The sequence below is a fragment of the Aotus nancymaae genome, unplaced genomic scaffold (genome assembly GCF_030222135.1).
Source record: "Aotus nancymaae isolate 86718 unplaced genomic scaffold, 86718_ANA_hifiasm-v0.15.2.pri h1tg000079l, whole genome shotgun sequence".
NCBI classification, from domain to species: Eukaryota; Metazoa; Chordata; class Mammalia; order Primates; family Aotidae; genus Aotus; species Aotus nancymaae.
Window position 1 is genome coordinate 17,698,839 of NW_026988494.1, and position 15,356 is coordinate 17,714,194.

Genomic DNA, 15,356 nt, shown 5'->3' on the forward strand with positions numbered 1-15,356 from the left:
TAACTTAATCTCCGAAGTGGCATACTATCATCACTTCAGCCAGGTTCTGTTGGTCAAGCAGACCAACCCTTACAAAGTGGGCGGGAGCTACTCCAGGGTATATGAATACCAGGAGGATGGGATCCCTGTGAATGACTTGGAGTCTAGGTAGCATGGTGGGCAGAGCCCTTAGCCTTGGGTGAGATGGCGGGAACTTGGAAGTACAGTACCATAACGTGGTATGAACTGATCTGAGTGAATGTGTTTGAACACTCACCATGTGCCAAGAGCTGTTCTCATCTCTTTGCATGCAGTATCTCATTTAACCCTCTTAACAATATAAGGAGGCAGGCACTCTTTATCCAGAGGAGGAAACTGAGGTACAGAGATTAGTAGCACAGTGACAGAGCTATTATAAGAAAGGACTGGTCAGGAGCTGAAGAGAGACTGGGTGTGAGGAAGGTAACTGACCATCAGTGTCCTGTGGGATTTTTCCTAAATGATAAACCACGCTGTATAGTTCTTCAACCCACCCATACATGCAGGGCTAGGATTCATTTGGATCTGGCCATAGCAGCTTTCCAGGGGCCAATCTCACTTCAGCCTAAAGCACCCCATAGGTTATCATTTAATCCGCAGTGGGACTAAGCCTTAGACCAGAAATTCCTCCCTGATAGGCTCCTTGGAATGGTTCCTACATAGCTGGGTCTCCTTTCCTGACAATGCCATCTGCCCTGATGCTTGATCTAACTCAGCCGTATCTTCTGCAGTTGGGAGAGGTGGGGAATGACATTTTGTGTTTGAACCCAGCAGGTCAGGCTCCTGAAGAGGTCAGGTAGGCTGTGGAGAGGACAACTGGTGATTACTGTTTATTACATGACACTAAGTCCCCAACACACAAAATCTGGGGTTCCCCAAAGCAGACGGTTTTCTTCCACATGCTCCTCAAGGATGCAAAATGTCCTCCAGTGGAAATGCCTTTCCACTCTGCTTCTGCTGAATTTTCCTCCAAGATTTCCTCTGTGGACTGCCAGCTCCTCCCTGATGTCTTCAGGCACCACCCCAACCTGTTCTTGCTGCAATCCACAAGGCTCCTATCAACATCTAGACTTACCCTCCAGTTTTCTTCCATTTTCTCCCCCTGTCTATGTTGACTGCGGTCTCCTCTCCAGCCTTTCTCCTTCATCTTGCCCTACAAAGCCACACCTGAACCACAAGTGCCAGAGAGTTTGATCATTTACCTAATGTCAACAAAAGGAAAAAAAAGTAAGCTCTAGAGCCGGCTTGGCCTGAAGCACGCAAGCAGAGTTAACAAGTGGGGCCAGGGCACCCTCCTACCCTCCACCTCACAAGGAACTGTGAACTCTGAAACGGGGAAAGGGCCAGGCCTGCTGATTTAATCTAAGTCCCGCAGTCTCCAAGAGATCGCAGACTGCGGATCCCAGTCCCCTGAAGTAAGAGAGGAGAGGACCACCGCAGTTGGAGGACAGAGCGAGGGCCAGGCGGCCCAAGATGCGCAGGCCACGCAGCCTCGCGGACAAGTGGCCCTGGAGAGCCTCCAGGAGCCCGGGTGGGGCCGCGATCGCGCCCCGTCAGTCACCCTAGCATGTGGGCGCGGCAGGGCGGCGCGGGCGGGCCGGCTGCGGGAGCTGTTTGGCGTCGCGGCCTGAGTGTTTGCCCAGCCCGCCTGCGCCGCTCGGGGCGCCTCTGCCTTTCCCTTCCTCCCTTCTCCGACGGCTTCTGGCAGTCAAGTGGATGTGGCGGGCGATCAGGCCACCTTGTCCAGGCGCGCCCAGCACTGGTAGGTGCTGGGGGTGGGGAGAGGCTTTAGGGAGAGGGTGCATGGGGTGGGAGTGGGGGGAAGGGAATTTCCTCCAGACTTGCAGGGGTACCTGGGAGGCGCAGGGCCCAGAGCGGGCGGGCGGAAGACTCACCCCGCCTCCACCCCTCCACGGCGCGCGGGGCGGGCTCAGGTGCGGGGCTGGACGCCTAGCGCGGCCGCGGCGGGTGTCCGGTGTCTGGTGTCCGGTGTCTGGAGCCGCTGGCTGGGTGAGTGGCTGTCCCCGGAGCCCGGGGACTTGCAGTGGGTAGCAGGGTGAGCTCCGAGCGGGAGGGTCTGCCGGGGCTGAGGAGACTTTTGGGGAAGTTCTGGGATCGGGCAAGGACTTGAGGCGCGTGCTTCCACCCTCGGGGAGTGCAGGCCCCTAGAGGATCCGGGCTGGCCTGGAGTTTCTAGACTCCTAGCAGGAGCACAGCCCCGTCCTGCGCCAGGATATCTTCCAAGAGGGAAGTCCCGGGAAACGGTGGCAGCCGGCGCAGCACCCCTGCAGCGCGTTCCCTGCGTGCCGGCACCCAGGGGCGCCCCCACGTGGGGTCGGGGCGCTCGCGGAGGCACGTGCAGCGCCGCCTCCCTGGGTCTCAGACCCAGACTTGGTGCCCAGTGGGCTCAACCAAGGGCGCCCCTGCCCACTGCTGGACTCGGGGGTCACGCGAGCCCCGGGAGGAGCCATAGTTTGTAGATTTTCTGAGTTGTCTCTCCCTTCCCAGGAAGCTTAGAGAAGCAGCAAGCGTGGAACCTCCCCCTTTCAGACAGATGCTCCTCATTGTCGGAAAAAGGCTTTTGTTTGACTGCTGTTTTAATAGAAACAATGACTTGGGTACCATTATTTTAAAATAGTGAATAAATAAGTGGAAAGTATACAGGGGCATAGATTTGGCATGAGTGGAATTTTCTAGATATACTAAATCTGTGTGTACAGTAAACTCAAATTTCTGAAGAATAGTATATATTTACAAAACTTGCCAAATTGCTGTCATCTCTGGTAATTTGTTTCATGGTCAAAAACAGCCCTTTTGCTGGTAGATGAATAAGATAAACTTTAAGAAAATAAAGTTGGACCACAGAGCTGGCTGTTTTAAAGGAATTAGAATTCAAACTATTGTTAATGTTATAGTTACACTGTCGGTACTACAATACTTTTAGTTATTTTTTATTATATTAGGTCGATGCAAAAGTAACTGCGTTTTTTCATTGTTGTTTTTGTTTGTTTGTTTTTGAGACGGAGTCTTGGGCTTTTTAGCCCAGTCTGGAATGCAGTGGCGTGATCTTGACTCACTGCAGCCTCCACCTCCCAGGTCCAGGTTCAAGCAATTCTCCTGCCTCAGCCTTCCAAGTAGCTTGGATTACAGGCAGGTGCCTGGCTAATTTTTGTATTTGTAGTAGAGATGGGGCCAGCTGCTCTTGAATTCCAGACTGTGATCCGCGTGCCTCGGCCTCCCAAAGTGTTGGGATTACAGGCGTGAGCCACTGTTCCCGGCTGTAAATTGCAGTTTTTATGGCAAAAAACAGTTACATTTTTTGGCCATAAAAACTGCAATACTTTTGCACAGACCTGATATTTTTAATTTTTGGGACAGGGTCTCGTTCTGTCACCCAGGCCACAGTGCAGTGTATGATCTCGGCTCATTGCAGCCTCAAACTCTGCAGCTCAAGCAATCCTCCCACTTCAGTCTCCCAAGTAGCTGGGACTATAGGTGCAGGCCACCACACCTGGTTAATTTTTATATTTTGTGTAGAGACAGGGTTTTGCCATGTTACCCAAGCTGGTCTCAAACTCCTGCGCTCAAGCAATCCACCCACCTCCACCTCCCAAAGTGTTGGGATTACAGGTGGAACGACTGTGCCCGGCTTACTCTTTTTATGATTTAGGCTGTATCTTAGGCCTTGTAAAATTTTTATTTTGTTTAGACGCCAGAGTTATCCAAAAGACAGTTGTATTGTAGAACAGTGTGAAGGTGTGAGAATCAAGCCAAATCTATGGTATCGTGGAAAACAGCTGATTCTCTCACCCTTTAGCAATTGGTGTTCAGAATAAATAGCAGGTGTGGGCTTGTTGCTTATCTTTCTCTCTCTTAAGAATGGTTTTGTGTTAGCTGAGCTTTTCCTTTATTGGATCTTGAATAACTAGAGGTTTGCTGCACTTGATATGTTATGGGAAAGTCCTTTGAGTTTGAATCAGTATCAGCAATGACTATTTGTCCTTGTCAGAGAGTGAAAGTGGGAAAACCCGGTTAGTTAATTTCCTCATTTCTATTTCTTCTACCCTGGCTCTACCAGGTTCTGTCACTTCACAGTAGATTATGTCACATAAACCACATATTATGAGGAGTCACAGACTGAACTGGCCTTCATTTCACAGATGAGGAAGCTGAATCCCAAGAAGGTGAGGTGACAGCCTAGAGTCACACTGCTCATTAGAGGCAGAGCTGGGAATTGAGGCTGAATTGTCTGTGGGTGTCTTGGATGCACCGTGCTGAGCTTGAGTTGGAGTCTGAGAAAGGCTTGGGGTGGGGGTTAGGGGATGGGAATTAGGGAGTGAGGGGGAGAGGTAATTTACACCAGCACCATTCAGCAGCCACAGAATAGCCACATCGTCAACAGCCTGACCACAGATAGTTGTCGGCTGGGTGCCCCAAGTATTCTTGGAGGCACAAGGAAGCCAGTGTCTTTCCTTCAAGATGAACTAGTTAACTTGAATGTTAGAAAACCACATTTTCTGTAAAAGGCAAAACAAAACAACATAAAATGGAAATAATATGAGCATTTCATCACAGAGGTGCCGTGAACCTCCTTGTACATATGAGAGGCTGTGCTGTTTGCGCTGTTCTTAGTGTTTGTTTGGAAGGGGAAATTGTGGAGACGAAGTGGATGACTAAGTGCAAAGGGAAATGGAGAGGACTAAGTGGCTGGCGAATAAATGGGTAAACAATGTCCACACCTGGGCCACTGTGACAGTCGGTTCCTTGCTGTCCTTCCTGGCTGGCATGTGTTCAATACCTGGCCCCCCCTAAGCTTAGCTGCAGTTGACCAGGAGGAGGCTTCTGCCCTGTGTCTAGTACCATCAGTTCAGCATTTCTGTGGCTGCAGGAATTTGCTGGCTTTCATTCTGAAATTTCATACGTGGCACCACATCCTGCTGTTCTGATTCTGGGCACACAAATAAACTCACGAAAAAGGCCTCTGTGTTGTGGATTATAGTGAAGCTGACTTAGAGCTGAACTGCCCAGCTCTGACACTTACCAGCTGCTGACCTGTGCTCTGTCTTCCTAATCTGTAAAATGGGCATAGTGATGGACTGGACTCAAAGGGTTATTGTGAGGATGAAGTGGCTCATGCCTGTAATCCCAGCATTTTGGGAGGCCGAGGCAGGCAGATCCTACCTGAGGTCAGGAGTTCGAGACCAACTTGACCAACATGGAGAAACCCCCATCTGTACTAAAAATACAGAATTAGTCGGGCATGGTGGTGTATGCCTGTAGTCCTAGCTACTTGGGAGGCTGAGGCAGGAGAATTGCTTGAACCCAAGAGGCAGAGGTTGCAGTGAGCCAAGATAGTGTGATTGCACTCCAGCCTGAGCAACTAGAGTGAAACACCATCTCAAAAAAAAAAAAAAAAAAAAAAAAAAAACAACCCAAAAGAACAAAGATGATGCCTGGTACAAGAATTGTTAGCTGTGTTATCAGGAATATGCAGGGGGTCGGGGGAGAGAGGAGGAATGTGACTTTGGCATGTTAAGAGTTTTAGATTTTAGGTTCTGCCCACACCTTGAATTCACTGTATTCAGAATGGGGAACAGAGCAGAAGTCTCAAACCTTACTGAACTGTTCATTTTCTGCCGTGTTTGATTTCTGCAAAAGTCAACCATTGCAACATAGGTATATTTACTGGAATGTCAAGGAGCCATTCCCCTTGGTTTCTTAACACTTTATCTCAGAGCCTGTGGATTTCATTGGCTCCTCCCTTTGAGAAGCTGCTAGAAACAAAAATTCAAGAAATCATTACAAGACATTCATTTTTTTGGCTGTTCAAACCTTTGAGGGTATCTCAATGCAAAATATAAAGTTGACAAGGGGACTTGGGAGGGGTGTGACATTACTTTTAATCCTTTAACATTTTTCTCCTAATATTTGGTTCCATTTGGATTCTGGTAGTTGAATGCTGCCGAGATTATTGGTTGTAGTCAGTAGGGATAGTTGTAAGTTCATCAAGGCTCTGGCTTCACAATGAATAGTCAGTGAATCTAAGTGCTGCGTATCCACGCCGCTCTGGGATAGCCTGGCTATTGAGTGTGCTTGTCTCAAAAGACTGGTGTTACGTCAAGAAACAACTTTGCAAGGAATAGGGGGAAGAGGGGAAGCTGAAGGAGGCTCCCAGGTGGTGAGAGGAACATTACACATCTAGCTGTATCAATGACAAGGTGAAGGAAATAAGAGAAACCAACACTACTATGGCCACAATGTGGCTAAGTGACTTGTCTGAAGTTTAAGAGTGTTTGAACATAGTATGGAGAAACAAGACATTTGAGAGCACGTGGCAAGGTGGTAAGATTATTGAGGTGTTATTGTAAGTGCCAAATTATTGGTCAATTTCTTAGAACACAAGTGACTCCGAAAAATTTGTAGTAAGTTTTTTTTTTTTTAAATCTTACTACATGAAATCCAGTCTTTTGTTTTCCAGAATGGAAATATTTACATAGTTTTTTCTGATTACAAAAGTATGATGGTTTATGAGACTTAGAATTTATTTTTTTTAAAAAGGGGAGAGAGAGAAAAAAAAAAGTATGACAGTTTGGTAATAGTTTCAAGCCAACCAAACAGAAATGTGAAAAGCAGAATGAAATGTCAGTAGGATTTCCAACCCCAGGAGAACCTCTGAGAAGCCGCTGCGCATGCTCAATTTGTAGCTTCTCTTTCAAGGAACCATATAGTAAACTCATATAATTCAAGGATCCTTTGTTATAAACCTAATGACCTCTTCATGTCTGTCAATTTAGATTTTATTGAACTAGATTATCTGGAAAATGCACACCTAAAACTTGGTGACCTTCCAGTGTGTAGATGAATGTTCTGTCTTGCACCTGCCCCAATTTTCATGGCCCTAGTAGGTTGTCTGGGAATTACATTATTCTTTTGTGAAGATGAAAGTACAAAATTGTGTTTATTTAGTGCTACGTTTTAAGGAAATTACAGAAATTGCCTAGTGGTCTAATTTTGATTTTTTCCTTTTTCTTCCTTGAGCATGGCTCTATTTTGGTTTGGGCTAAGTTACTCTGTGATATCTCAAAAATGGTATTTTCTTTTGAAATAGGTACTTTGCAAAGAGCCTTTTAATTTCTTCCTGTGACCTTTTTCTTTTCTTTCTTTTTTCAGCCACACAGTTGGTGGTTTTTTAGGCTCTGGGATAATTGGGATAATAATATGTTTGCTTAGTTGGGAGTGGGACAAACCTCTGTGAACTTTTTTGTTTCCCTGAGATTGACCTGTATAAAGTTAGGATTTGTTTTCTTTCTTTCTTTCTTTCTTTCTTTCTTTTTTTGATAAAGTATCTTTAGAAATTACAGGATAGAGGTTATACAAACTCTTAACAAAGAGTGCCTCAGGTTTTCTTCTTCTGTTTCCCCCTGAAATGGAAAGTGATACCGTATTTCCTCCAAACTTTTCTTTTAAAACTTGTCCTAGCCAGTGTCCATACATTTTAACACACTGCCTGAATTTGGGCTCCTTCTCTCTGCAGGTTCATTGAACAGCATTTTGGACAGGACATTTGGTGCCAGGTCTCAGGAGCCAGTTTGCTGAATTATTGTCCCGGTCAGCCAGGATCGGGAGCCATTTGGGAAGGTTTGTGGACACGCCCAAGTGCCAGGACAGGTGGAGGCACACCTGGAGGGCAGTTTCAGGAACTTTTGCCACAGGTATAAAAGACTCCAGAACTGCAAAGATGCTGAAACAGATACTGTCGGAAATGTACATAGATCCTGATCTACTGGCAGAGCTCAGCGAAGAACAGAAACAGATCCTGTTCTTCAAGATGAGAGAGGAACAGATCCGGCGATGGAAAGAAAGAGAAGCAGCAATGGAAAGAAAGGAGTCCCTGCCAGTGAAACACAGACCAAAGAAAGGTAAACTTAGCCACATTTCTTTTGTGAGTGTGTTGGTAGAATAGCTCCTGGCTTGCTTTGACAATTTCACGCTAGTCACAAGCAAAGCAGGTGCAAGTCCAGTTTGGCAGATGAATCCTAAATGTTATTGAGAATCTAATAGTGCAGTATATCTACTTGAAGTCTACACACACACATAGCATTCACCATGGAGTTGCTTGGCTGTAAGGAAATCTCTTACTTGAAGCCAGACTGACCTCAAGCTGTAGTAAAAAGTCACTTATGGGGTTTGATTTGAGGGGTATTAAGAAAGGTTTCTATCTTTTTTATTGTTACTGATGCCTGATACTCCACTACCAGAACACAAAGTTCTTGTATCAATATATTTATAGCAATTGTGTTTGCATTTATTAGACCTCAAGAGATTTTTCTTTGAAGTATCATTTTAGGGAACACCCCCTCTTAAAATGGAAGGAACTGCTATAAGGAAAAAAATCATAATACTATTTTTTTTTAGTGTGAATAAGTTTTTCATAGGCACATATGCAAGGTTACACCACCAATGCTTAGTTCTGTTGGATTATTTTACCCTAGGTGAGAGAGCGAGACCCTGTCTCAAAAAGAAAAAAAAAAAAAGACTTAAAGCATATACACATACAGATACAGAAAAACACACATTATCTACACTCCTTACTCCATCCTCACTACTCCCATGCCCCGGCCCTGCTGTTCAGTTGTAAACCTTTCCTCATTATCAAAGGAATCTCTGGTAGTTTGAGAGGGTTCTTTTGAGACGATGGGGAAGGAAATCTTTGTACATTAAGACTTAAAGCAGACCAGGTGCAGTGAGTGGCTCATGCCTGTCATTGAAGCAGTATGGGAGGCGGAGGTGGGAGGACCACTTGAGTCCAGGAGTTCTTACCAGCCTGGGCAATATAGTGAGACCTTGTCTTTAGGAAAAATAAAAAATTAGCTGGGCATGGTGGTGCGAGCCTATAGTCCCAACTAGTTGGGAGGCCGAGGTGGGATAATTGCTTGAGCTCAGGAGGTTGAGGCTGCACTGAGCCGCTCCACCCTGGGTGACAGAGATAAATCCTGTCTCAAAAAAAAAAAAAAAGACTTAAAGCATATACACATATAGATATAGAAAAACACACATTGTCTACCCCTCTCACTCCGTTCTCACTACGCCCACACCTCCGCCCTGCTGTTCACATGCAAAATTTGTCATGGGTGAATACGTAGGTTGTGAAAACACAGCACACTTTTCAAGGTCACTTGCAGAGGCATCCGAGACCAATCTCTTTCATGTTTCATTAAACCAGGAGAATAAAATTTCATAAAATCACATAGGGTTTCAGAGACTGAGAAAAATGAATCTCATTTGCATGCCTGGTATATGCCCAGGTTCAAAAAGGAAGTTGTGTAGCGTCCTTTAGTTTTACTGACTTTTATTAAAACTTCTTTCTGATGATGTCTTTATCATGATAAGGAAATAAACATCAATAAATCATTTACTCATTATGACTAATACAACTATTTATGAAACACCTACTGTTTCAGACACTACATGAAGCGCTTTTACATACATAATGCCTAAGCTTCACCAAACATCTGCAAAGTCAGCGTTGACAGTCCTATTTTATAGATGATGAAACTTAGAGAACTTCGGTTTTTGTTTGTTTGTTTGCTTTTTTGAGGTTGAGTCTCACTCTGTTGCCCTGGCTGGAGTGCAGTGGTGCAATCTCAGCTCAGTGCAACCTCCGTCTCCTGGATTCAAGCAATTATCCTGCCTCAGGCTTCCGAGTAGCTGGGATTACAGGCGTATGCCACCACATCCGGCTAATTGTTGTATTTTTAGTAGAGACAGGGTTCCATCATGTTGGCCAGGCTGGTCTTGAACTCCAGACATCAAATGATCCACCCACCTCCCAAAATGCTAAGATTACAGACCTGAGCCCCACACCTGGCCGTGAAACTTAGATACGTTGAGTAATATATGCAAGGTTGCACCACCAATTGATGCCCAGTTCTGTTGTATTTTGCATTATTCTGCATTATCCAAAATATAACTTTTCCTCCAACAAATAACATGGCCAAACTGAATCATAACTCTTGTCTTTCTGGCCTGGTTTATGCATCTCCTTGGATTCTCTAGTCAGAGTTTTTCAGATACAATTTTGGGCCTCTTATGGGCACCATGTTCATTGTGAACCTAACATATATGAGTGTAACGGGGTGACCTTGGGGACTGGCAGCCAAAGGGTTCCTGCCACTAGAGTCAATGGCCCAGATTCTGTTAGACTTCGGGTTTCTCGTGTTTGCTGAATTGGTCTCCTTGTGATGACTTAAGACAATAATTTCAGTTTCTTTGCTTAAATTTTTAATTTGTAGAGTTTTGAATCTACCTCTCAGAAACCCTATATTAACTTTGTTAGTCAAATGATCATGAGAAAAGTATGCGAATATATATGATGAAAGTTCTGTCAATATCTCACGTCAAATTGTATTACCCCCTTAAATTGAAAACTTGGAAAAATATATTTTGTATTAAATTGGTTCCTCTTCTGACTACAGAAAAGGAAAAAGTTTCCTCCACTCCCACTAAAATCACATAACTTCTCTTTCATCTTTGCTCTGTCTTTGAAGGTACAGCCATAGACTGCCCAAAGCAATGTCATGGCTGGTGCTGCCAGTGGTGTTTATTTGTGCTGCAGACCTGCTAAGCCTGGGACCCTTGTGGGTTGAGAGGTTACTTGCGCATCTGCTCCCTGAAAGCCTGTGCTCCCTGCCTCCCCCGTCCTGCCTTTCTGGCTAGTCCTGGGCTAAGTGCTGCTTTTCCTTAGCAGTGCTTAGCCACATGGTGGCTTTGAAGGTTGTTCATTTCATTAAAAATATCATATGCCACCCCTGTCATTCCTTGACACCCTCTAGCTGATGACTTAGAAGTTCTTTCATTGTCATCTGGTCATTTTTCCCTATAAATATACAGACCCTGTGCTGAGTGTTTACGGAGCATCACTAAAATGGTTGTGTGTTGTACATCACAGGAACTTACTTTTTTTTTTGTGAGACAGAGTCTCACTCTGTCATCCAGGCTGCAGTGCAGTGGTGCAATCTCAACTCACTGCAACCTCTGCCTCCCAGTTCCAGGTGATTCTCCTGCCTCAGCCTCCTGAGTGAGTAGCTGGGATTATAAGCACCTGCCATCATGCCCAGCTAATGTTTGTATTTTTAGTAGAGATAGGGTTTCACCATGTTGGCCAGCCTGGTCTCAAACTCCTGATCTCATGTGATCTACCTGCCTCTGCCTCCCAAAGTGCTGGGATTATAGGCATGAGCCACTGAGCCTGGCTTGTCTACTTTTTAGTAATCTGAAGGCTGAAGTAGAAGGGGCTGAAAAACTATCAACATGTGAATTTAAATTAGTACCATATGAGAAGATCATTTCTGATTTCTTTATTGGGAGAATGTGATTCTTAGGGAGAGAAGTATGGACCTATTCTGCTTGCTGGGGTAGAACTAGAGGTCTATAGCCTCACCGTCCAGTGCAGTCACCACTAGCCACATGTGGCTCCTGAGCACAGGATATGAGGCTAGTCTGGGTTAAAGTGTGCTATACATGTAAACTATCAGATTTCAAAGACTTGGTAGAAGGAACAGAAAATGCCACGTTAATAATTGTATACTCCTTATATATAGAACTAATAATATTTTATATATCTTGGGTAAAGTAAAATATCTAAATTAATTTCACCTGTTCCTTTAGATTTTATTTTTATTTATTTATTTATTTATTTGAGACAGAATCTCTTGTTCTGTCACCTGGGTTGGAGTGCAGTGGTGTGATCTCAGCTCACTACAACCTCTGCCTCCTGAATTCAAGTGATTCTCCTGCCTCAGCCTCCCGAGTAGCTGGGATTGCAAGTGTGCACCACCACGCCCAGCTAATTTTTGTATTTTTCGTAAAGATGGGGTTTCACCATGTTGGGCAGGCTGGTCTCAAACTGCTGACCTCAAGTGGTCCACCAGCCTCGGCCTCCCAAAGTGCTGGGATTACAGGTGTGAGCCACCGCACTTGGCCTCCTTTTGAATTTTTTAATGTGGTTACTAGAAAAGTGATAGTTACTGATATGGCACACATTTCTACAGTGCTGGTCTAGACTATAATGGTAGCACCAGCCAGCATTCAATACGCTTAACTGGGTATCAGACCCTGAGTAATAAGCTTAAGTATATTATCTCATTAAATAATCACAGCCAAGCCTAAAGTGTGTGTTGCTATGCACATTTTACAGATGAGGAAAGTCATGCTCAGGGACATTCATTAACTTGGCCAGGGCAAACAGTTAGTAAGTGACAGCTGGAATAGATCCTGGATCTGATTCTCCCAAAGCCAGCACTGTTAACAAATAAACTACACATAGAGCTTCACTGGAGCTTAATGTCAGTGACTTTTGTCTGAAGGTGTCTTGCATTCATATAAAACATGTGCTCGCATCAGGAATCTGCCACGGGGCCGCCTTGGGTGATTTTATTGGGTAACACAAAGAGAAGACGCCTTGGCTTAGCAGCATTTGTTTCCCAGCATTTGTTTCACGGGGTCTGTATCAAGTTGATGGAAACCTAATGCAATAGGCCGGGATCTGGTTCCTATGTGTGGTGCCAGAGGGGTGTGCCCTTGAAACAGACCTGGATTCATACAGCTTCATTTGCTGCATTCTCATTGTTCCCAAGGGGGCTGATCCTTTATGCAAAGCCTTCCTTCCTTTTTTTGTGAAGTAACGTTAAGGCCATTGGTTTGTGCCATTGACAGTGTCTGCTTCCCTGCCTTTCCCTCTTGAACTCACTGCATGGAATAGGGCCGGCAGCGCAGGGGCATCAGCTGCTGGATTCAGTTCTTATCTTGATCAATTCCTCAGTCGCCTCTGACTCTAGATGCCTGTTGGCGCCTCTCTCTTGGAGTTGCCACTCACTCATGAGTCTCTTGCTCTCTTCCTGTTTCTTTTTCTTCTCTACCTGCTCCTTAAATATCTGTATTCCCCAGGGGGTACCTCACACTGCATTGGTGGTTTGTGATTTTGAAATGAGGCTGGGGGCTCATAGACTCCTTTGAAAATTTACTGAAAGCTTGGAGCTAGGAAAACGCATGCAGACACCATTCTGTGTATAATCTCACAATGTTCACAGACTCCCTGAAGCTCGTTGTAAGACTCTTAGGAGTTGACAGATCTTAGAATAAGGTAGAAGTTCGTATTATTTCCCTAAGATAATTCCTTTTTTTTTTTTTTCTTTTGGAGACAGAGTCTGGCTCTGTCGCCCAGGCTGGAGTGCAGTTACACGATCTCGACTCGTGATCTCGGCTCTCATGATCTCGGCTCATGATCTCTTGCCACCTCCTGGGTTAAAGCAATTCTCTGCCTGAGCCTCCGGAGTAGCTGGGATTACAGGCACTTGCCACCATGCCCAGCTAATTTTTTTTATTTTTAGTAGAGACAGGGTTTCCCCATCTTGGCCAGGCTGGTCTTGAACTCTTGACCTTGTGATCCAACTGCCTCAGACTCCCAAAGTACTGGCATTACAGGCGTGAGCCACCATGCCGGGCCCCCTAGAGCAACTCTTTTGCCCTTAAAGGTGAGACATCACCTTTATGCCAGTGACTCTCAAACCCAGATTGTCTCACCTGAGTGTCAGTTGCCTGGTGAGCACCTCTCTTCACAAGACACACAAGCCCCACAAGCTTGACGCAAAACCCAATTCATCAGCATCACTCCAGCTTTTTCCAGCATCTGCTGGTCCTGACTCTTACTCTCTATCATGATGAATGGTACTGCTCTGTTCCCAGTCACCGAAACCAGAATTCCAGGAGCCACCCTGGTTTCTCCCTGACCCTCACCCACCCGCCTAGTCACTGACACCTTGGATTTTGCTTCATCTGTTCCATTGCATAGAGACTTCCCCCTACCAAGATATTGGTCTGTTAGCATGTGCCAAGCATAAGCTTTGTATTTATGATTTCATTTAATCCTCACAAGAATCCAGTCAGGTCAATTTTGCCCCCTTTATTGTTACTATCAAGGAAACGTACTTAGAGACATAATTTGCATGAGTCAGTAGTGGAGTCAGAATTTGAACTCAGGTCCAGTTCAACTCCAAGTCGATCCTGAACTACTGGTCCTTAGCCCCAGTTCTCGATCCCCCCAACTCTGGGCTTTATAATTTGAGTGGGATTGGCTTCCTAGCTGCATGGTGAACACCTTTTTTGGGTAACGTTATCAGAGCCCTTTCACCTTCCCTGAGCCACAGGCTACACTGCTCTCCTCTTGTCTATTTTCTAGTTCTTCCATCTGCTTTTCCAGCGGAAGCTCGCTTGTTTCTATACCGCCCCCTGCTTCCCTAGGCTGTCGTGCCATGCAGGCTCCCCAAGTTTCTGTCCTCGTGTCTCTAAATAGAAAATTTTATTAAAATGTTTAAAAATTGACTTCAGTATTAATAACTTCAGGATTGTTACCTATGCTAACAAACATAGGAAATCACAGGGAAAGCAAGTTTGAAAAATTTCAGGAAGTTCTGATAGGAATCGGCCTTGGCCTTCATTGAAATGAATTCAGGGCTAGACCTAGCCTTTACTTTTTTCTTTTATTCTTTTTTTTTTTTTTTTTTTTTTTTTTTTTGAGACCAAGTCTTGGTCTGTTGCCAGGCTAGAGTGCAGTGGCATGATCTTGGCTCACTGCAACTTCGGCCCCCTGGGTTCAAGCGATTCTTCTGCCTCAGACTCTTGAGTAACTGGGACTACAGGCATGTGCCACCATGCCTGACTTTTTTTTTGTATTTTTAGTAGAGACAGGGTTTCACTGTATTAGCCAGGATGCTCTCGATCTCCTGACCTTGTGATTCGCCTGCCTCCACCTCCCAAAGTGCTGGGACTACAGGCGTAAGTCACTGTGCCCGGCCAGACCTAGTCTTTTCATCACCCCACTGCTCTGCGGGGCCAGGAAAGAGCATGATGGTGACCTCACACCTCCGCTTGCCCAGCAGGGTCCTGTGTATGGTTGCCACCCCAGCGCCCCTTTTCAATGGCTCAATTTTCACCCTCCAAAGCATTTCAGTTTGGAGCATATGCAACAAGTCAGCCCTAAACAGGTTTTGCCACCACTCATGCAGAACAGTTTTGAACTCTGGTCTTAGCGTTCACTAGCTCTGTGATCTTGGGCAACATATTTAACTTCCTTAAGTCTCAACTTCCTCATTGTAAAATAGGTGAGTAATCACCTGATGATATTTAGTGACAGATAGGGCACAGACATCAACCAGTCAGAAGGGATATGGCCCCTTCCAGCCAGGCATTCATCTTCTGGTTTCTGGATCAGTTGAGGGGAACGGGGGTGTCCTAGAGGAGAGGCCAGAGGGAAGGAAGATCCACTTGGGACAGTAAGGCGG

At 45.3% G+C, this 15,356-nt stretch overlaps 1 protein-coding gene across 2 annotated transcripts in view; it reads left to right on the forward strand.

Annotated features, from left to right (window-relative positions):
• Nucleotides 1–1,671: 1,671 nt before the first annotated feature.
• The window catches only part of SH2D4A (SH2 domain containing 4A), an 81,967-nt gene continuing 68,282 nt past the window's right edge, over nt 1,672–15,356 (forward strand). Inside the window, exons 1-2 of one of the 2 annotated variants that reach the window (XM_012435257.2) lie at nt 1,672–1,780; nt 7,553–7,937. In XM_012435257.2, coding sequence (XP_012290680.2) covers nt 7,757–7,937 — 181 coding nt within the window. In that variant the 5' untranslated portion in view covers nt 1,672–1,780; nt 7,553–7,756. The remainder of the gene's footprint in view (nt 1,781–7,552; nt 7,938–15,356) is intronic. The other variant, XM_012435254.2, reaches the window with a different exon arrangement.